Source organism: Anarhichas minor, unplaced genomic scaffold (assembly GCF_050575085.1).
Source record: "Anarhichas minor isolate MPS153535 unplaced genomic scaffold, ASM5057508v1 ptg000010l, whole genome shotgun sequence".
NCBI classification, from domain to species: Eukaryota; Metazoa; Chordata; class Actinopteri; order Perciformes; family Anarhichadidae; genus Anarhichas; species Anarhichas minor.
The window spans coordinates 7,019,219-7,042,266 of NW_027466456.1; the positions used below are offsets into that span (position 1 = coordinate 7,019,219).

General features: G+C 41.5%; 1 protein-coding gene across 1 annotated transcript; it reads right to left on the reverse strand.

Moving 5' to 3' along the window:
* Nucleotides 1-384: 384 nt before the first annotated feature.
* Nucleotides 385-22,570, reverse strand: ttc39a (tetratricopeptide repeat domain 39A). The gene is made up of 21 exons (XM_076087903.1): nucleotides 22,371-22,570; nucleotides 21,373-21,423; nucleotides 21,185-21,235; nucleotides 20,755-20,808; nucleotides 13,824-13,928; nucleotides 9,016-9,147; nucleotides 8,273-8,313; nucleotides 8,063-8,130; nucleotides 7,880-7,944; nucleotides 7,677-7,776; nucleotides 7,175-7,240; nucleotides 6,219-6,327; nucleotides 6,072-6,139; nucleotides 5,921-5,980; nucleotides 5,155-5,316; nucleotides 4,521-4,612; nucleotides 4,083-4,203; nucleotides 3,280-3,391; nucleotides 2,926-3,040; nucleotides 2,574-2,690; nucleotides 385-2,251 (listed from the first exon to the last, which is right to left on the reverse strand). Exons 1-21 carry the CDS (start codon nucleotides 22,412-22,414, stop codon nucleotides 2,137-2,139), a joined length of 1,848 nt encoding a protein of 615 aa, XP_075944018.1. The 5' UTR covers nucleotides 22,415-22,570; the 3' UTR covers nucleotides 385-2,136.
* Nucleotides 22,571-23,048: the final 478 nt, after the last annotated feature.

The following is a 23,048-nucleotide window of genomic DNA, read 5'->3' on the forward strand; positions in this document are numbered from 1 at the left end:
GCTAAAATCGATAAATGAGTCTTTGTGATTGCAATTTCAAGCCAGGTTTTCCTATTACCAGTACTGGCCTCGAAATATTTCTGTCTGTTGCTACTCAATTGCATACGTCTTTATTTCCAATTTAATATGATGTCTATAATATTCCAACACCCACTGTCTTCTTATCCCTGGCTACCAATACCTTGCACATCAACAAGAAGAAATGACTAAACTGTATCTGGAGGATTAGATCACACGTATGAGAACAAAGTGAGTGCAATGATTTGCAAGCAAGCAGTATCTCTTTGTCCTGTAAATAATACCACTTTGTACTGTACACATTGTATTGTGTGCTTCTGTTTTTGTGGTGCACAAATGACAAAAAAAACCGACACAAAATGGCATTTGTTTTTTAGTTGCTTATCATCATATCATCTTAAATTACAATAGAAACATTCAGTATGTACAGGAATGTCATTCTGCTCAGTAGTAGCCATGCCCAATAAAATACGCAGATTGTAAACATCACAATGCCACTACATTTGGTTAGAGTTTCTTTCAGTTATATCTGCAAAACTAAATTGAAAAAAAGAAAATAAATTGAATCAATTATCAGTAAATTAAATATATTTTTTTACCTAAATATTCAGGAGAGCTGTTAAAACTATATTGAAAGTACATTTCCTTCACCATTAAAAAATTATACTGACTTCTAGTCATCGTCTTGAATCCCAAACCTTCATCTAATCATGAATAAATCAGCAGTGCTCTTATTCCAACACTTGAGACACCATCCGAGTTTTCAGGTTTTAGACACTGTTGCTGAGACACAGCCCTTTAAATAACCATGGCACCAACACGATTAGAGGTGACCCCTTTCTGTCTTATCATCAATCATTACAAGTGTTTGTTCATATACAGATTATTATTTGAGCGTGGTTATGAGGTCCATGTCCCTTGATAGGTGGTTGTAGTCAAGCATGGCAGATACAGGAGCAGCAGAGGACATAAAGCAGGAAGACTGTGGTGGTTCCCGTTGAGAGCTTCTTTACTCACTAAAGATGCAACAGGCGGACAAGCACGCAGTCCTTCGCTGCTCGGCATGAATGGCCTATTTGTTCAAGCTCAAGTACTGTTGGAGCCTGTCCCACAAGCCAGGAGGAGAAAAGGAGGGAGTCTGCCTTTCTAAAAGACACATTCATCTGTCCTCTTAAAACGGGGCAATTCGTGTAAAAGGTGCCATTTACAATATATAAATGTAAAGAACAACTCTCACTGCAACTCTGATTCTTTGACTCTGATTCTCCTGACGGCTGGCTGATTTACAAAGCTCTGTGCAAAAGCCATTACATGTGAATGTAAATACAACAGGATTGCAGATGTAATTATTTCTTCAGAAGGAGACTGAAATAAAATGTTCCACATGAAGAAATTTGAAATATTTCAATAGGTTTCAAGGAAAGGAAAAAATGTAAAAGAACAATAAAATGTTTACTCACTCTGACAAACACAATGAACCACAGTTTATAGAGTGTTAAAGTGAATCCAACGTATAAATAATGTTAATCTATTTCGGTCATATTGGTTTTTGATCAAATATCTAAATACAGGTGAAACCTTTCAACTGTTCCACAATCTCATAGTCTGATGATATGATATGTACCTGATGTCAAACACATAATCTCCCATCAATAATCTTTAAAATAGATTAAAAGAGGTGGGAGAGCTTAGTTAGTGTCGGTAATTTATATGGGGGGTATTTGGGACACCACCCTGAACTGGGCACATTTTTATCCTGGGGTAGTAGTGGAGGCAATCTGCAGTATAAACTACAAAGGTTTCCTACCTTTGTGCTCCCCTCATGGGGGGCCACTGTGCTAGACAATCAAGCCTGCTAGAAGTACTGTTTCATAAATATAGGCACATTTCTCAAAACATAATTTATATCTCTGAAAAAGGACGTAGCAAACCTGCCTTATCCAGTCAGGGCCGCACAGAGTTGCAGTCGCCCGAAAGGGCAACACACATGAGGAAAACAAGCATCCATCTTCTTTTACCCTTCTGATGAATGGGCGGGGCTGGGTTGGGCGGAGTGTAAAATTGTGGGACTACAGTCAGAGAAAGCTGTCTCTGCTCTAGTGTGCCCTCCTCTGTCTGTTATGGGCTGGAGGCAACATGGATGCCGTTCTCCCCGGGGCCCTTGGCCTTGTGCAGAGCAGCCTGAATACGGAAGTGTGTCCGTGATTCCATCGAGTAGCGCTTGTAATTTTGCCTGAAACAGAGCAAACAAAATCATTTAAAAATAGCCCCAGGGGTAAATCTCAATCTAATTCCTTATCTTACATGAAACCCATGAATCACAAGGAGGGTTTACAATCAGGTACAAGCAAACCTTGTCATTTATTCAAACACTCATTGTAAGATTTATTGAAAACCACAAAGAATAATTATTGTGGCATTTTTTATTTTAAAAACAATGTCAGAGTGATGACTTGTAGGTACACACTGTGTGAAAAAGTGGAGAATCTTTGATTCAAAAAGCTTCTTTGCGAGCAGAGATGATTTGAATATGTTCTGCTGGTTGATAGACTTACTTTGCGGTTTCTAGGAGTCTGATAGCTTCAGCTTTCTTGCCTTGCTCCAGACACAGCAGGCCATGCTCCAGCAGGGCATTAGGAACCAGGTAGTGGTCGTACCTGATCTGAGACTCACTGCGGATAATGTCAAAACACAGTGGTCACAGTATGGAGGTGAAGCCAGTAGGAAATAAGATGCCCTCCAACTGTTGTGCAGTTTGTTTGTTTTAAAACAGAACCGCCTATTATCATCAGAGGATGCGCAACGAATATGATCAGGCTAACTGGTGAAACTAGAGCATCTGTTTTCTGGTTTGGTTGAGCGTGCATATACTGTACATGTCTGTGCACATTACTGAGAGAGGCTTACTTGCAGAGGACGAGCGTAAAGTAGTGTTCGGCTTCCTCTTGATGCCCCAGGTGTTTGAGACACAGTCCCTTCAAGAGGCTCAGCAGACACTGGTCATCTACGGTGAACTCCGACCCTGACAGACACGCAACAGGACAGATTACAAAACAGATTACCAAAAAAAAAGGTACAGTAATTCTGGACAAACAGAAGGATTATATCTAAAGATTATATAATTCTCTAACATGCACACAGTAAACGTAGCATCAGTATAGCATCTAATATAAAGGCAATTCATGTTAGCAAATGAATATCAACAGAAAGTGATCATTCATTACAATGATCCTCTTGGTTCTAGTAAATCATTTTTCATACTTGGGGTGCTGTCGAGTTTAGCTTGAGCCTCGCTCAGTGTTTTCAGCATGCCTTCGGTCAGGTCTTTGTGTTTCCCAATGACTGTGTAGCCGTTCCAGATGTACATCATCTCCTAGACAACACAAATACGAATGTCATTGATAGAGGCAAACATTAAAAAGTATTTTCTTTGTGACAAAGCTCAGCTCTCTTTATGAATTTGACTTAAACAAAGGTTATTCAGTCGGAGCTTTTAAAAAATGCCTACAGTACAATAACCTGCTAGCCACAATGTCAGCAACTCAAGGAGTGCCAGAATAACAAAGTTAGAGGTCTCCACCTTTGCTCATAGTGTTAGGTTTATCCATTTCATACATTCATACAGTCATTGAGCATCGTTCTCTGTCAACCTTCCACAGCCTTTGTTACAGGCTGAAATCTCTGTGAAACAGAACAAATGTTATACCTCTTAACCCTGGTTCTGTGAGCACAGAGTTTCCTCTTTAACTCGTCGCCCTGCTGCTGACTTTGTGGATAGCAGGTTTTATACAATATAACAGCTATTTATACAGCCTGAATCAGGAGGGGCTGGTGGCTCCTCCCTCCTGATTGAAACATCCAGTCTGCAAAATGTCAGCATGAGGTTGACAGAGCTTGTTATAGGACAAAGCCTTTGTGAAACAAAACTACTAAAATGTTACTGATATTTATTGATCCACTTACTTCAAAGAAATAATGTACATACTGTAGTTTCTGTGTACGCATCCAGTCATACTACAAAGTAAAGCGGTGCGACATGGCAAATAGCCTCGTCCAGTACTGACCAGTGGAGGAGCGGGAAGAGGAATTGGGTTTTCTGCAAGGTAGCGACGGGCTTTCCTGATAGCAAACTTCTCAGTTGGTAAAGATTTCCCCGCTATCTTCTGCTTCAGCCCTGGGACCTGCCTGAAATATAATAAAGTACACACATATGTATCAGTATTATGGAGAAAATATTTGACTTACAGTTAACTTTCCACAAGTTCTTATACACCTGCTTAAAAATGCTTGAGGTCCAATCAAATGTTCAATTGGTGGAGCATTTTTGATGCTGTGCTACCATCAATAAAACACTTATGAACATATTCACACCAAAGACAGCCTTTTCCCAGAAGAAGAGATGGTATCACAGATATACTTGTTTAGCTGTCACAGCGAGTCATCTCTATTTCACTGTGGTTGCTGCAAGTATTTGTAGTAGCGCCTAAGCTCTTAGCTCACACCTGAACAGAGTGAACGCAGTCTCCCCGAAGGTTAGGCAATCATCCGGAGTCAGCATGCTGAGGTATGCTGCTTTCATATACGCATAAGTAGCCTGAAGGAAGGAAAGAAGAGGTTACTACTGCAATTCCATCTTTCCCTTATAAATGAGATAAGGAGAGAAATAAACTATAGACTTTAGAGAGTCAGGCCAGACTTGCACAAGTCTTTAGTTTGATTATTTATTATATATCATAATAATAATATGACAAGCCACTACAAGCTGCTGACAAGGCTTTCTGTCTCTCTAAATAGTACAAAATGTTTAACAGGGTTTTTTTCACCATCACGATCATACATTGAATTGTATTTTGCTTTGTATATTGTTGCTGCCAGAGAGAGGGACTGACTTACAACTTAAGTGCCCCCCCTAGAATTGAACCGGGGAGCAATTTGTTTTTAAGGTGTGGGTCACAACCCCCCGAGACGCTCAACGTGCTGGTGATATTTATCTTAGAATGATTACATGTTACTCGAGAAGCTGAGAAAAAGGTCAACAACATTTCTGTTCATGAAAACCGCTTTAAATAATTTGATAAATCTAAATCTTTTCACTACACGAAGAATAAGATTGACGTCAAATCCCCGGTGGCCCACCTTGGACCAAGTGTTCTCCTTGCTGAGCAGGTCGGCGTAGAAGTAGGCCATCTTCCAGTGCCTCTTGTATGTGAAGCACCACATCAGCTCCCAGTAACACATGTGGTGGAACTGCTTCCACTGCTGCTGGGCCTCGCAGCACTCCTCAAAGCGCTTGATAGCCTGAAAAAAATACAAACCATTTAGGATCTCACCTTCTTAAAACATATTCAGTGCGAAAGCTCACGTGTGGCGAGCGGCTCGACACAAATCATGTTTGAATGGGTCGCTGATTATGTGTAGAGGACACAGAGGGCATTAGGCTTAAGGACATTAAGATTGGAAGAAGTGACATAAATGTCTTCCTTTCCTGTTGCTACTGCCATATCTTAGAAATAATTATAGGCATACAGTATTAGTATGTGGAAGGTGATTCTTTTCATTTTATATTATTCTTGCACTTGTTCCTTTAGCAGGGGGAAAATGTGATCCGGTGCTAGATGTGAATTCATCAACTCAAACATTGGAATAAGACACTCTTTTAATATACATATGTAATGGAGTAGAAAAGTTGTAGCAGTGGCAAATGTTCATACACATTAAACTGACATTTTTAAATGCAAAGCAGGACACAAACACACACGTGTTTGTGTGCGATCAACCCTACAAAGTTTGCTTTGCAAGATAAACCCAAATGCACCATTCATTAAGTATTTGTGAAATGCGTGTGGACAATTATCATGATTAAAAGATGACAATACATCAGCAGTCACAAAGGAGCACTCACAGCATCCAAGTTGCCTTTGATCTCTTCTATTCGACCAGCGAAGAACAAGAAGATGGATCCCTAGGAAGAACACCAGCCACAGTATGTTTGGCAACAATTCTAACTATGCAGGATTTTTTGTTTTTGTTTTGTTTGTTTAATTCTGGCAAACCTGAGGATATTTTTGGAGATATGGCTGCAACAGTTTCTCTGCATCTTCGACATCTCCTTCTCCAGTGCCTGCGAGACAAAACATAATAAAACCAGTTAAGATCTTTGCCTGTTTTTGAGGTTGGTTGCAGCCGCATGTGTGTCTCACCAAGTATGAAGCTCATGAAGGTGTGATAGCAGAGCAGCAGCATGTTACAAAGAAAGGACCTGAGTGTGTTTTCTGCGGAGCCCTCCAGAAGCTGCTGAAGACCAAACTCCTGCATGAACAAACACACACACACACACAGACGTGCAAACAAGAGTTGTTTGAATTTTGCATCATTTCCGGGAAGATCTGCTGGTGAAAGCCGCAAACACCACGCAATTTGAGGACCTTTTCTGTGCAGGAAAATTACAGAGGCAAGAACTATATAGTATAGTTTTCTTATAGTTTGTGCTGAAGGATAAGCAGAAGCTGCTTGTCTACCAGAGTACTTTTAGGCATCCAATCTGAACCAAGATCAAATGCCACAGATAGGCTTTTCTGCAAAATATGCAAATATGCATATATATATACAGGATATGCAAGCATGGAAGATAAATTAATCAAATTATGAGAATAATACCCAAAGCGATATTTGGACCTAAATGCTGAATAGCATCACTTTTCAGATTATTTTGTTTGGTGGCTACATAAGACAAATTAACGGTGATAGAATCAAAAAATAGAAACATTTATTTTAGCTCAACAATGAATAAAAGGAAGTTGTAATCCAGAGAAATGGTACATTCATAACTCACCACGATCAAAGCAATATCTCAGCCATTCACTTATCAAGTTACGTGTCAGGTTCAGCGCTGTCAACTCAGTACTAGTCATATAGTTTCACCACCAATAACAGGAAGGATATACTGTGAATAATGCACCAGCGAAGCTGAAATTGCAGATACAATTTACGCCTTCCCCGTGCACTTCTCATTGTTAACAGCAAAGACCCAGCACTTCCCACATCACTGAACAATCCCTCCCGTCAAACATCTCTGACTCGACCCATTACACCCTCAGTCCTGCCCGCTGCGCCTTCTTTCAGCCATAAATGGCGCTCACATGTCAGCAGAGCTCACCTTATTACCAGTGAAACCGACAAACTCCATCAGCTTGAGCGTCCGCGTGGGCAACATGGAAATCATCTGCAGGAAGTAGACAAGCAGTGCAATTGAAAGGCCAGCAGCAGGATTACAGAGTCCTCCTCCTTTCTTTGTCATTAGGACACCAGTGGTCTCCAAACATATGATCTTGACTTTCATAAACATACTGTAAAAGGGCCACAGGTTGTACAGTAATTACAGATGTCTTCCAACCTACTTCTACTGCAAATAAGTGGAACAGGTGAACAACAACAAGAACACGTGGAAATGAGGAGCACTAAACGCAAAACACACTGCTTGTTAAATCTTAGCTGATCTTGCTATATATTCATATTTTGCTCTTTGTGTGCTTCTGTTTAATTCATATAGTTCAGGCTTGATACTCTCTGGAAGACCTGTGTCCCACAATTCATGATGCGATCACCTTTTCTTTGACCCATGTATGACAACAAATGCAGACATTCAGCCTTCTACTTACTAGATTAAAGGCTCCGACTCCCAGTTTAACGCCACCCTCAAAATGGCCGTGGTTCTCACCGTGAGAGTATCCAGAAGACTGGAGGATCGTGTGAAGCTCTCTGTGGTGTAAAGAAAAGGAAGCAGATTAAACAGGGAAACCGCAGGGCTTTATAAGGTGATGGGGGAGAGAGAAAAATGATATGCTGGATTTAAGATTCTCACTTGTATGTCTGGTAGCTGTTCCTGACTTTGATTCCCCCTTTGATGAAACTGATCATGTTTTCATCCTGAACAAGAGAGCAGGAGAGGTAAGAGAAGCAGAAGAAGCAAGAGAAGGAGTTTAAAGAAACATGAAAAGCATCAGAGGTGTCAGATTCAGCGGCAGTCTATCTCTGTTATCCTGACCTGAAGGAAGGTGAGTGCTGCCCTCTGCAGGAGACACTCAGCGTAGCAAACTTCAGCGTGAAGCTCCTCTGAGGAGAAAAGGATTACGTCACAGTTATCTCGAATCCGAGCAATGGCCAAACACACATACACACAAACACATGCGCCATCTGTTCTAATGAATTCCGGCGACACATTGGACTCATCCCGTCAGCACAGGACTTTACTGACCTTCTGTGAAGTTCTTGGAGAAGCTCGACTTCTTGCGTTGCCTGATTGAGGAAGCACAAAATACCAAACCATCATGAGTGTTTAGCGGCCTTGTTCCGCTGAAAATCTTCAGGATTGTTTTTCAGCAGCACAGCACAAGCCTTATCTTATTTCTATGCAAATCAGTGACTCAGCCTCTTTCCAGTAATCACAGGATGCTGAGCTGCTGCCGGGTGAAGTTACAACACGGTGCTGACCGTACATTAAGTCTCCTATAAACAGTCACAACATTTAAAAGGAAAACTGCAGCTCTGACCTCGGATCAGTTTTTGGTCTGAAGAAGAGTGGGTGTTGAGATGTACGATTAGTCCAGCGCTGAGTCATGACAGATTCTCATAGCGGCTCCAGGAGTAATTGACAAACATTTGTGACATTCCTTCAGCCAGTGAGTCTGGATGATCTCAGCATGTTCTCTGGTTTTGGTACAACGTTGCTAGTGTGTTGTGTGTCTTAATTGTCTAAATGTTTGAGCAACGTCACTCTCATCAGTTTTTATTACTAAAAAATGAATGAGATGTATCTTCAAAAATCAAACTTTTTAGTTTTGGAACTAAACTGGCTTTGACTCTGGTCCGAATGGCTTACAAGAGACAAAATTCACTTCTGCAGCTGACTGGAGAGGAAGTAAAAAAAACAACCCTGTCACAGTTTATCTGCTGGTCATTGGGGCATTATTATACTCCAGTGATGTGGGGAAGTCTCACCGCTGACAGATGGCCTGGGCCTCTTTCATGGTGTTTCCTGCAGTCTGGATGTGTTGGGGGTCAAATGTCATCATGGCCTGCATCTCCAGGATGGTGGCATAGGTCAGAGCGTGGTACATGCTGTCTTTGGTTCTGTTGAAAAGACAACACACAATGTTTTTTGTTTTTATATATTGCAAGAGGAAGTTTAAAGATGTCAAACGATCAGCCCTAGTGTGCTGAAAGAGATGACGAAGAGGTGAGACAAACATTTTGTTTGATTAAAGAGATCGATCAAGACAGACATGTGATTGAACACATGGATGACTTAAGCCACACCACTACACACGATGAAAGAAAAACAATTAGTCTATTTATACCTGCAGTTGTTGTTACATGGCACGTCACACCCTGTGTTTAAACTGCGTCTTGCAGGTTTAAAGAGATGAAGGAGGAGTAAAAGTGTTAGATGCCTCACGCATTTTTCCAGTAGATGTACTTGTTGTTCCAGTTGAAAGAGTTTGATGTTCCAGTTTTAAGCCAGTACAGGAACAAATTACTTCAAGCTCTTTCATTTTGTATTGATTTTAGAGGTCCCTATGGACGAACATGGGTGGTTTAAATAGCACTCTGTATGTAGCTGTGTATTGTAGAAGTACTCACACGCACAAAGGAAAGGCAGAATAATGTAAGTAAAACATAAAGGCAGAGGTGTGTTCGAGGAGAATGCTGTCGGTCTGCGTCACTAACATTTCACTGCTATTCACCACAGACTGACTCATGTGACCAGCCTCTGTGATGTCACTTTGAGCTCCAACCAGTCCTCTTAATAACTGGAAACTTAATTTGCACAAACAAATTTTTCAACCCATGGAAAAAGAGCACAAAGACACACCGACGTGTTGCTCTTTCACTTCACTTTTACATATATTTGATAAAGAGAAGAAAGACAAATGTGAAAGTTGTATAATGCGTGTCGTTTTTAGTCTAACAGGGTCATGAAACTGCAGCGATAAATCAGGGTTTTAATAGTATTCAGAGAGTAGAGTTCTTCACCTGAGGGAATCAACAGTATTCATTCTAGTCAAGTGACCAATCAGTGAATAAGAATCAACTTACAACAAGTAAGCACACAGCAGAGAGTCAGAGAAGGCGGAGGTAGAAGCAGAGAGATTTGCCTGCCTTTCATTTCCATTGCGTCCGGCTTATGCAAGACGAGAGCTCAAACTCAAGCCGAGGAACTTGTTAAGACGGAGCAGTGAGGTTAATTGAATTGCTTGTAGCCGTGCTAAAAGCGGCTGAGAATTCCAAATATTTCACAGCAGCACTCAGATATTTTCCAATCAGCACAAAGGTCCTAACCAGTCGGACAGCACTGACGCCGGGTGGCCCACACATTTTCACCATAACGTTCCATGATGCAAGGGAACAGTTGTTTTGTACTTCCTACAAGAAACGCAGGTGTGCGTCTGCATCATGTCGTCAGTTCTGTGCTAGTAACAATTAGGAAGTGATGGCGGCGCCCTGGTGGCTCACTGGGTAGAGCGCGTACACCTAAGGCTCAGTCCCTTATTGCAGTGGCTCTGAATGAAGTCTGGCCTGTGGCCTTTGCTGCATGTCCTCCCCTCTGTCTCCCATGACTTTCCTGTCTGTCACTCTCGCTATCAGAATAAAGCAGAAAAGCCCCCCAAAAAACTTTAAAGGAAAGGAAGTGGGGTCAAGGCAGGAGTGTCACTACATGCAAAACTGTTTATTTCTGTCAAAATACATAATTGTTTTCAGTGTAAAAGTCTTTTCTGAAAATCCTGCTTCTACTCCCCGCTAGGGCTGTGAGGAATGGGGCAGACCGGTAGGAATAATGGGAGATTAAGAATGTATACATGTTTGTACAGAGAGCTGACAAATGAAACTCAGCCTGCTATTGGATACCTTCTACCTTGCAGGCATGTTTCTACAAAGTTGAGTCTGCAGTGGCTCCTTGGCTACGACTCAGAGGAGGAGAAACTTAAAGCCTGGGCCTTAAATATCTGTACCCCATCAGAGAGTCGCAATTTAAAGAGAGAGCCCCGCTTACAGGACTATAATGTGTGGTATGAGTTGCTCACTGGCAGTGATACTGATACATGGACAATAGCTTAGACTACACAATCTCTGGTCAGACATATTAAAGCAAATATACACTTTAAAACTACAACACTGCACTTAAAAAACTTTAAATCATCCCACAAGAGAATACAACATATACACTTTCGATGGTTGACTCTTTTCACAGAGATTTTTCAATAGTTATGTGAGACAGTTTATAATACACCAGCTTACATCTCCACATAAGGTATTGGGAGCAATTCCCAGTTCAGTGAATCAGTGTCTTGCTCAAAGAAAATGATAATCATGATCATGATAATCGTCCCCATAATGACAGTTGATTGATTGACTCCCTGAAAAACAATTCTAAGATATTTTTCCATTAGAAATACTGCAGGTTGCATGTCGCAATTTCCTTCGACAGTAACAGCCAGAATTTGAGACTTCAAACCCGTTGGTGTGAGTGTAAGTGCATTAAACCTGTAATGCTAACCTGTCTTCCTCCCGGGGCATGTGGGAATAGGCTGCCAGCGACCATAAACAGGAATGTGAGGGTAAAAGCAGATTGATGAAAGTACATGCAGATGATGAAAGCTCTCTGAAAGAGTGTCTCCAGTATTTTAGTTTCAGTGTGTGTGTGTGTGTGTGTGTGTGTGTGTGTGCATTCTGTGGAGACTCACAGCTGGAGGAAGGGGAAAGCAAATTGAAAGAGGAGAAAATTGCAAAAAAAAAAAAAGCACACATTGTCTAAAGTAGAACACAGACAAACATCGAGGGGGACGAGGGAAGGTTCTGCCGGTGTTTCACATCCTCAGGGCTGCATGTTCCCCCCCAGTCTTTCAGAGTATCTCTCTCACAATGCAGCAGATATCATCACACCTTACATAATATTACATAAGTCTGATGCTTCAAGCCATCGCCCTCCACACAAAACTCTTCTCTATGCAGCAAACAGGAAACAAATTGGGTGTAATTGGGTTTTGTAAAAAGCCAAACAAAATAAAAGTCCTGCCTCAAGTGCTGCATTCAAATGTGAAACAACACAACACAATAATACCTGACCAGATCACCATGCAGGCCCTGACTATCATAGGATAGACGTGTCTTATCTCTTGAGTTTCAATCTGCAATGGTTTCTGACTCTCATTCTGTCCTCCTGCATGTGTCAAATCCAACCATCTGGGCTCAAACAGCTACAAACATGATCATATTTACAGCTTCTGTTTGTTCTGTTTGAGAAACCACAAGACAGCACTCAGACATCTGTGGGAGGACTATCGAGACAAAAATGAGGTCGCCCGCTGAGCTGACGGACTGCCAATCCTCAGGTGGCAGCAGCTAGAGGTGTTGGATGTAAACAGATTTTCCCTCCAGGTTGGAATATTTCACAAATCCAGATCTAAATACCAAAACATATTATGATTATGACAACAGGTCAGTCTCTTGGCAAAAGCGTATTTATGTAATGTTGCAATGTAAAACTGTCTAAAACTGAGTCTGAGCTTAGAAAATTCAAAGAAATGACATCACTCTAAACTTTTCAGAAACTTGAAGTGCTAAACACACCAAAAGAACAACACGAAACTGACAATGGCTGTCAATCTAGCAGCCGTATAATACTAAATCATAAAAACAGAGCAGGCTGACAGGAAGCTGTTCTTCTGTCTTCATGTAAGTCGGCCCTGAAAAGAAGAAACTGGGGCTAAGGAGTGGTCTGCAGTCCCAGGAGTACATAAACGGTGGAAAATAATATCGAAGATGTGATGAAGTTTCTGATACTAGACAGGAGAATGAACGGTGAACAATGGAGTAACTTGATGACACTAGTGTTGGAATACAAAACTGGAGGCGGGCTGTGAACCCGGAGAGAGACACGTGAATGGGACACAAAGCAGCATTCGAAGCATGTAAAACTTTCGGCCATGGAATAATCTAATCAGTAGCATCAGCAGCAAACACACTACTTCCTTTAGCCCTCCCTGGTGTGAGCACCAGTATCGCTGTTTCTGACCTGTTACTGTTACTGTGAAGTTTTCCTAATTTTTGGACATTCTATTGAGCAAATAAATTTATCTATTTGCTGGTAGGAGCACAGACTCCCACGAGCAAACAATTGAATGTATTGGCTGAGGAACTTTGTAATTAATTAACGAAGGTAATTCAGCAATAGCAACCATATTTGCTGAATCATCATCAAAACAGAAGCGACAGAAGTGTTTGTTTTTTATAGCCGCAGAGGTGCCTTGAGCTAAGAGCTAACATGTTCACGGTGACAATGCTAACAAGCTGATGTTTAGCAGCTATAATGTTTATGTTCACCATATTAGTTTAGCGCGCTAACATTTAAATTAGGACAAACATCATGGGCCATTTTCATAGTATGAAAAGCACAGGTGTTACTAATAACATTACAATGTCTCTGTTCTGTTCAGGCGTCCCTGTAAGCCCTGACAGTGTGACAGTGGGCCTGAAGCAGCTAAATGGACTTCATCATTAGTTCTATCATTTACACCTGTGTTTTGGCTATACGTCAAAATGTCTCCTGTAAAAAAACATTATTGCACGTGAAGGCAGTTTGCTGTTGGAAATCTTCCCCTTCTAACACCTGAGGGTTCAAAAACCCCTAAAAATGCAGTTGCTTGCATGCATGTTATCAGCTGTTTGTCTTTTATAAGCACAATGCCAGGTGGGTCAATGCTGAGAACAGCAGCTGTATTCGCTCGTGGTTCAGGTGGTTCTCGTACCTGGATCTAAGCCGAGCCTGCGCCTCATCAAAGTCGTTTCTGAGGAACAGATCCAGGGCGGCCATGCAGTCCTCCAGAGCCAGCGACAGGTCTGATCTTGAGCACCTGCAGAACCAGAACAAACACACAACATCTGAATGAGAACAGAAGCCAGCGACAGGTCTGACCAGAGCCAAGTCGGGGGCTTGAGCAGTTCTGATTTCTTAAAATATCAAAATTGAGCAAAAATCAAGTGGCACAAAAATACATTTGAAATACCTGTTTTTATTGAAAAATGATACTCTTGTTGAGTGTGTTTGTATTGGACAAGTGCTCAGAAAGTCACTCAAGTTCAGTATAAATTCACAGCTTGGGGAAATAAGCAACCGTCTTTAAGTGGACATTTAGTTTAAAATGAAACTACTCTGCCTCTCTCACTTTTGCTGTGACCCTGATCTCCTTTTTCACAACAAATACCGTCACCAAGCACTGACCTACAACAGAGACTGGGATCCTTATATAGGCTCTGTTTATTTACATCCTTTACTGAACGCTTTCTACTCCTCTGCTACATCACAAGAGAAACAGAAACACAGGCAGGCTGAGCCAGACAAGCACACAGGCTCAATAGAGTGCTTTGCTGTTAGTGTTGCTGCATTAAACTGCACATTACCGAGCTTTAATCACAGTTATTCAAAAACTATCCACTTTTATAGAAATACATGCTCAGGGAGTAGTTTTTGAACAATATCCTCTTTATTAAATGAGAAGAACGGATGTTGCTGCTGCCTTGAATGATTTCTGTCTCGCTGCTGTACGCTGTCTGAACGACTCGAAATGATTGTTGATGATGTTGCTGCGTATTTAGAGTTCATTACGCAGCGTACATGGTCCTCATCGTGACGGCTGACTAATGGGGCCACACTGATCATGCACTCCTTCGTCACAAGGCTCCCTCCTCTTTGACTTCACTCGCTGTACTGATAATGGATCTGTTTAAGTGTGTGTTTTATTCCTTCACTTCATTGTGAGAACAGCACGCAGCCTGTGAAAAACACATTCATGAATGAATGACGTTGATGGTAAATCTGAAACACTGATGAAAGATACATTTTCGTGTGTATCATATGTATATGTACCATGAAATTCTTGAAAAAGTGGCATATTTTGTTGTTCATTTGTTTGTTACGTTTGTGATGTGTGTTTTTTTGTGAAATAGGAACCTGATTTCTATTTAGTTTCGTCTTGAAATGCAGTTTGGTTTTGTGCTTGGAGCTTCCAGGCCACCGTATTGATCACATGAGCGTGACAATTATTCCCTGTTAGTCAGTCAGTCGGTGTTACCTTCAGATGTCTGCAGCAAACAACGATGCTGAAGAATAGGAGAGCAGGAACTGAACAAACAAAACGAAGATTAATGTGTACGTCCAGCTGCGACTAACAGACAGCATTCACTTGACATTCCTGCCCATTAGAAACACAGAGGCACTATACACTTATCACACAAAGACACGCACACACACACACACACACACACACACACACACACACACACACACACACACACACACACACACACACACACACACACACACACACAACCACCATAAAGGAGCACACACACTGGTGCAGCTCTGGCTAATGACATGCGGGTGACTTCTGTGTTCACCATATGACCAGCAGCAAGCTGAGCTTCCTCATAACAGCACGAGATTTACAATGACAACTGCTGTCAGCGAAAAATATATGTTCAGTTTGTGTCTTCAGGTCACAATCAAGATTTCCCAAAACGAACAGAAAGAACAGAAAAATAATGGGAAATTGTTTTACTCTCTAAGTTTATCTGAGAAAACCAGTATTGTGTTATAAATAAATGATATATAATTAAAAGAAGAGCACTAATATGATTACAACACACAATACACATTGTAATAATACACTTAATTTACAGTCAGCCATGTTATCCTACTGACAATAAAACAAGGAGATATATTGGGATCAATAAATCAGACATTAATAATGCCAGGAGGCTATTAAAGGGAAGTGGCATCCTGCATATGTGTCGAAACACTTTTCTTCTCTCCGTATATGAATGGAGGTGCAGTGACTGCCCACTGTCACTTTCACTTCAAACAACAAGCCTACAGAAGAACTAGAAGACTGTCAGCCATGTGTGCTAGCAAGCACAGCGATCAACATCCGGTTTGTCGTATGTGCTGACTCCGCATTGACTGTATCCATTCACCCTCACTCATAGAAATAGAATAGGAGTAGAATGGACATCGAACTGTTATCCAAGGGTCATTTGACTAGTATAAAAGAAAATGATCAGCTGTTATTGTGACAACACACATCAGTGAGGTCACCGCCTGGTGGTTACTGCGAAACCTCGCCTCAATGAGTCCCCAACTTACCGTAAGTATGTTAAGTTTATACAGAAGTCAGCCCGCTACAACGACAGCAATGGTAACAAATGTAACAGTACACATGAAAATGATTCTGACCATCCTGCTACGTTGATTTGATCGCTTGCTCCAGTCTAATCACCTGTTAATAATTATTCAGGGTTTATGGTATTATGGAGAGTTTGTTTTGTTTGGCTGTAAGCAGCATGTGTACACGTGCGCGTCACACACTGCCTCTTTAAAAATCGAATTTGAGGAAAACTGTCATAAGAACACACTGGGGGTCCAATTACCAGCAGTTCATGACTGCATTGTATTGTCTCAGTACTTTTACTCGGTGCAATGTATAAAGTTGAATCTAACCTGAGAAAAAAAATCAACCTCCCTGTTTTTCAAATTGTTTAACTTATGCAGGGGGCTAATAATTAACTCGGTAATTAACTCCAATAGGAGTTCCTGTGCTGGCGAACAATCAGTGCACCATTTCCTCATAGCTGGGAATTAACTCAACTGGTCCTGACAGAAAGGAAAACAAGACTGAAGACAATCTGAGGCCTGAAGACACGGAAAATAAACCAGTTCTCAATCCGTGAACAAAGATTATGACACAGTACGCCACAGTAATCATATGACAGAAAGAAAAGGCATGACAACCGGCACAATGAGGAGAGTCTGCTGGGTTCAGGATGTGCGTAGCAGCATTGTCCCAATAACTTCACTGAACTTCAAGCCAGCTGAAATTCTGGGCTGATTTCCCGAGAGAACAACTTGCACGATGACAATTATCAACGAGCCACACAAAAACACACACACACATAAAAACACTGAGCCCACAACCACTATTCATATACACACCCATGCATGTGCTCATTAAACCTACAATGCAGACACACACACACACACACACAGGCACGCACATTCTCACTCCTCCAAGAGTGACGAAGCATTAGTTTATCAGCTGCGGTTCACAGAGCTTTCACTACCTTCCAGCCGGTAGAAGATGTCCCTCACGGCTTTGAGCTGCGACACAAAAGAGCCGAGCCGCCTCTACAACAACACGAGCGAGTTTGTCCACATGCCTGAGTGTTACAGCTAGAACGCACACAGAACACAGAACAGCATCTGACAGAGGCCGACTGAATGAATGCCGGTAACCAAGCAGGCAGCAAGAGTCTTACCCATTTGACGGAGTCTCTTCCTCTTCTGACATTTTCATCTGGCGAAAGAGTGTGTGTGTGTGTGTGTGTGTGTGTGTGTGTGTGTGTGTGTGTGTGTGTGTGTGTGTGTATGTATGAAAGATAGACAGAGAGCTGGAAAACTGAGTGTGAGCCTGAGGCCTTTCCAGCAGTGTGATGATCTACGTCTCTTTCAGTAGCAGCAGCAGCGACAGCAGAAGCAGCAGCAGAAGCGCAGTCGGGTGAAAGAGAGACAGAGAGAGAGAGAGAGAGAGAGAGAGAGAGAGAGAGAGAGAGAGGGAAGAATGGAGGAGGGAGATAGAGAGGAGGAGGAGGAGGAGGAGGAGGAGGAGGAGGAGGAGGAGGAGGAGGAGGGACGCAGCATCAACAGCAGATCTTAATCAGATTGGGATGACCATACACATGAGTGTAGAAAACACAGTGTATCTGTGCTGCCTCTAACACACACACACACACACACACACACACACGATAACATACAAAAGGTCTGTCCCTACTCTTCCGATCATCACCCTCATGCTACACACTGCAGTCTCTGCTCCGATTGGTTATTGCAAAATCGGAGGCGGGGCTAAAGGCCCTCGATTCATGGCCTAAAGATTTTTAAACAAGATGTGAAACAACAAAAGGAAGAAGAATCAAGAAGGACGGAGTGACAACTAAAAGAAGAATCTAAGTTACAAGTAATTCATTCATCCCCGACACAAAACTTTAAAAGAGGAAGCGTGAGGTTTAAAAGACAGCAGAAGGTGCTGGTGCGTAGTGAGACTCTCAGCCGGTCCAGTCTGCTGCAGTGGCAGAGACTAAACACTGCAGTGACCACAGAGTCCAGAAATAGAAGACATAGACGCAGTACTGTGGACGCACATGACCTATTGTGAAATCATGAATGAAAAATTGGCACAGTGCTAAGACTTAGGGTGTCTGATCCCCAGAAACTGCAGCTCACCGCTTTATCTTTAGATGTGTGAGAGCGTTTGACTAATGGGCCCTTTTTTAAAATTAATTTTGGCAAGACATAGCCTGGATACCCAGGCGTGATTGATATTTTAATAGGGTTACACTCCATTTAGCTTCATTTTTTCAAAGCTCTGCCACTGTTCTCGTGAAAGGCATTAATTAATTACACCCGTGTGCTTCCGGTTATGACAAATCAAAATGTCTGCTGTGAAAAAGCTCTATGATCTAATGTCAGAAAAGTGCTAAGATCATCAATGCTTTGGAAAAGTGGCGAACAGGAATAAATACATTGGTTTGAACATTGTAAATTTACACTTTGTTAAAGGGTTTTCAAATTCTAGACTATTTTCATATATTTTCATAGCTTTTACTCTTCCAATGAGAATGTTTCTTTATTCGCCTCAGTCTGGTAACTGCATTAGTGTCTCAACTGACAGTTATTTTCTCAATGACTCCCTTTCTTTGGTCTACAAAATGTCAGAAAAGAGTAAAACAAATAAATGCCTGTAAAGCCAGAGGTGATGTCTTCAAATTGTTTCTTTTGTCTAACTAACGGTCCAAAAACTAAATATACTCACGTTTACATTCACATGAAACAAAGAAAAGCAGCGCATTCTCACATTAGAGAAGCTAAAACAAGGACATGTTTGGTATTTTTGCTTGGGAAAATGACTAAATGATAAGTTGATGATAATACATTTTCTGTCAACTGACTAATTTATGTATCATCTCATTAATTCTGTTCTAAACTGGTAGACGCTTGCAAAACGATATAAATCCAAAACCTGAAATCCTCGGCTGATTCATAGAATATATCATTCCTCTCCATGGATTCAGAGGAAAACATGCGATGTATAGTAGCATGGCTTTACAGCACACGTATTAGTAACCCTGTTAACATCCAGAGAGCAGACAGATCCCGCTCATGTGACTGCAAAGCACAGAAACATGAAGGGAAATTCATCGGTCTTTAAAGACTGTATAAAAGAAGCTTAATTGTGACTTCCAATCGCTCTCATGTGTGTGCTGTGAGGAGCACAGGCGGTCACGGGTTAAAGGTGGAGATAATTAGATTTGAATCGCTGCTGTCGTCACGGTGGAGAATTGGATCGTAAAAACAAGGATTATGACTCCGGAAATGTGGCCGCTTCAAACAATTTAAGCATTTTTTTGGGCTTAATGTAATAATATTCAAACCTATCCTGCTGTTATGCACCACACGGTAATAAATCACACTAAACATGTGTTGTTATTAACACTTGCATCGGTACAACAGTGTTGTAATGACCATTGATAACATATTTCTTCCAATGAGGTAACATTAATCTTAAATTTAAAGTATCTACTTAGAATACTGCAAAATGAATTAAGACATGTATTAAAGATGATATATACAACTTTAGGATCATTTCTCTTGCCTCTAAATGGTTCTCAATATGGTGACGGCTGAGCTGGCGGCTTGCAGCTAACAGTGCTAACGGCGCCAACGTGCAAAAGTGCGGGCAGAGTTAACTATTTTAACCTGAGGGGGAACCGGAGGGGGGGGGGGGGCGCTACGCTTCTGTGACGACCCCGTGGGTCAGCTGTAACCCACGTATGAGTGCAGAGCATCGGTCATCGTGGCACACTCACGTGCACTAAAAGCATGCGCAGCCGGCCCGGCTATGTCAACAAAGAACGGAGAAACTCGGATAACAACACACACAGTGGGAGAGTGACTTCATTGTCGGCGTAGGTATTAATGCTCTGAATATCGAATATAGCACCTTTAATTCCTTGCAAATTAAAAAGGATGTATCTTCACATCTAACTCTCAGCAAGAAAGCCAATAAGATAATTCCCCAAAATGTCCAACTATTGGTTTAAATAACAAAATAATATTTTCTAATGAACTAAAAATGAACATGTAACGTTAAAGTGCTACATTTAGCACCTTTTACCTGGATTTTGTTCAATATATAAAAATAATTGTGCTGATCGTGCTCCTTTTCCTTTAGTTCCCTCCCTCGGATCCAAACAGACACAGCTATCCTCCCCCTCAGGCTTCTTCACGTGCCTTGACAGAGAACGTAGGATTAAATAACTAATTCACCTTCCTCTAGTCATAACGTGAGAGAGAGAGAGAGCTGAGAGATGATGCTCAGGTTCTCTCCGTCTGAATTACTTATATGTCGAACACGTGACTAATATGTCAAGAGGTCCTTTGAGTCAGCTGTAACGTGCGTTTGGTTCACAGCAGCTCACTCTCGTACAGGATTGCAAAAGAGTAAAGAAAACAGATTACGATGTTTTTTTTTGCAAATAGCGGGACAGCAGCAGGTTTCTCAGAGCATGTCTTCCCTTCGTGTCGCTATCTAAATCTTGCTTTATGATAAGTCTGAGTTCACTTGCCCATTTGAAGGATTTGTTGATTGCTGAGCATCTTTGTCGTCCGAAAGCCGTAACCTGAAACAGAGGAACAAAATCGAGTCTGTTTCGAGAAAAGAGGGAAATCTCATGGGATGAAAGGCCGGCTATTGTTTGAGCAACATGATCGCGAGAGCCACAGAAACAGGGACAGCGATACAGGTGGACACTCCCAGGCTACTTATTTCTACTCGTTGGGAACGTTTCTGTTGATATTAACAGTTTTGGGGAGAATGTCTGTGAAATCGGTCTGATGTGGGAAGATTCTGGGAAAGCTTTGGGGAACACATGGAAAGACTCAAAACAGTTACTTTAAAAGAAAGACACTAAAACTTTAAACTGTAACCCACACTATGCTTTTATCAGATTGGTTTTCTTTGTGTCCTTCATTGGTTTTCAATATAAAGACACGCACCTGAAGTCTGGGATGACGGGATCCATTTGTGGACTGTTTATGACGAACAACCTGGGGAAAAACAAATACAAGTCAGTCTATGTGTCATTCCACTGTTAATAAGTGTTTTATTAGCACTGTGAGCTCACAGGGTTTGTTGTTTTGTTACTAATGATCAATAATAATATGTGCACACAGCGTGAACATACTGGTTTGAGGAGTCCGGGCCGTCGTGGTTGTCCTGTGCCTGACCGGCATCCCTGTGAAGAGGTCAGAGGTGAATTTAGAGAGAACGTAAGAATGGATCTCATCATGGTGAGAGGAGGAGGTGTGCGAGGATACAGAAGTCCCATCTGAAGACCCGAGGAGGACTTAGGAGTTTGGTACAGACAGTTTAAATGTAAATTGTTACCAGCATAATGTAAGGAAGCTACACAGTATGTGATGAATAAAAAGACACAAAATGTGTCCACAGTAACACTAGACTCAATGTATTGAAGCGGTTTATTCCTCATATTTTGTTCTGTATTTCTCATTTTTAAGTACAAAAAGTTTAGACAAAGTTTGGAAGAGGCAAAACTATACAGCAAGAAAAAAAAGAAGCAAAGATTAGGAAAAGTCAAAAGGTTGTCTAACTTGCTGTTGAGGAATTCAGTTATTTTCACCTTGCAACCTCTGAAATCACCACTTTTGAGCCTGCCTGCCCACAGAATGTAATGTTGTCTAACAGGATGCAGACAGCAGCGTAGATAACAAACACGTAATGACAGCAGTCGATGGATCATGATACCAAACTAAGACAGTACAGTATCGACAGTATTCCCCCTTTTGACTCACTTTTCTATGAATTTATTAGATGTTGGGCAACTTTGTATTTGTTCTTTCTGAGTGATTAACAGTGGCAGGTTTTTACTTTCCTACAGTACAGAAACACAGGATTTAACTTCACAGATCATATCACAGAAGAGAGAGAGTGTGTGAGTGTGTGTGTGTGTGTGTGTGTGTGTGTGTGTGTGTGTGTGTGTGTGTGTGTGTGAGTGATCTGAAGAGGATCAATGAGGGGCCCTGAACATGTTGTGTATTACACAACAATCTCAGATGAAAGTTAAAGTAAGTGCGATGAAATTCTTCCGCACTTAGAAAACAGACATGTACCGACAGGGTGAGGACTTGCACAAATTCACGGAAGCTTTCCCCTTCTACTCACTTATTTTTCTTCACGCTGCGTCTCCAGTTGGTAATAAAACTCATCCCGCAGCTCTGAGGTCCGGTGAAAGAGCAGGATATCCCGGGACCGAGCAGGTTTACACAGCGGGCATGGATGGACAGACAGCCGGGGGAGAAGAGAGGAGCAGATCCCGCTGAGTACACAAATGACGGCAGCTGCTGTGCGTCTTCCTCCTTCCTGACGTGAGAAGGTGTGTTACTGCTGTCATCGCCACAATAAAGACTTTCCTATTAAAATGCACCGCGATGTAGCTGCTGCAGGTCCGGGCTGCATGGTCCTAAGGCCGTCCAGATTACACGCGCAGTTACGCACTGTGAGTTTTTAAAAATATGCTCATAAATAAACACGTATAGCTAAATATACAAAGCACGTTATTATAAATATAGCCCCCAAAAATATGCAATTCAAAGTTACTCATCATAAGCCTTATAAATAGACGTTTTTTTAAATATCAACAAAGGATGGTCATGATAGTATGTGCGTTATTATGAAACGGGCTTTATTTATTTAATGCTGCATTCTTTTGCATGAAAACATACAACTCTGCAGACATTTATATGATTGCATGCTGGTGGTTCTAATTGCATATATGTACATTTACTAAAGTGCTGTGGTGAAGTACACATTTGAAGTACTTTCCTTTCCGTTTCCACTACA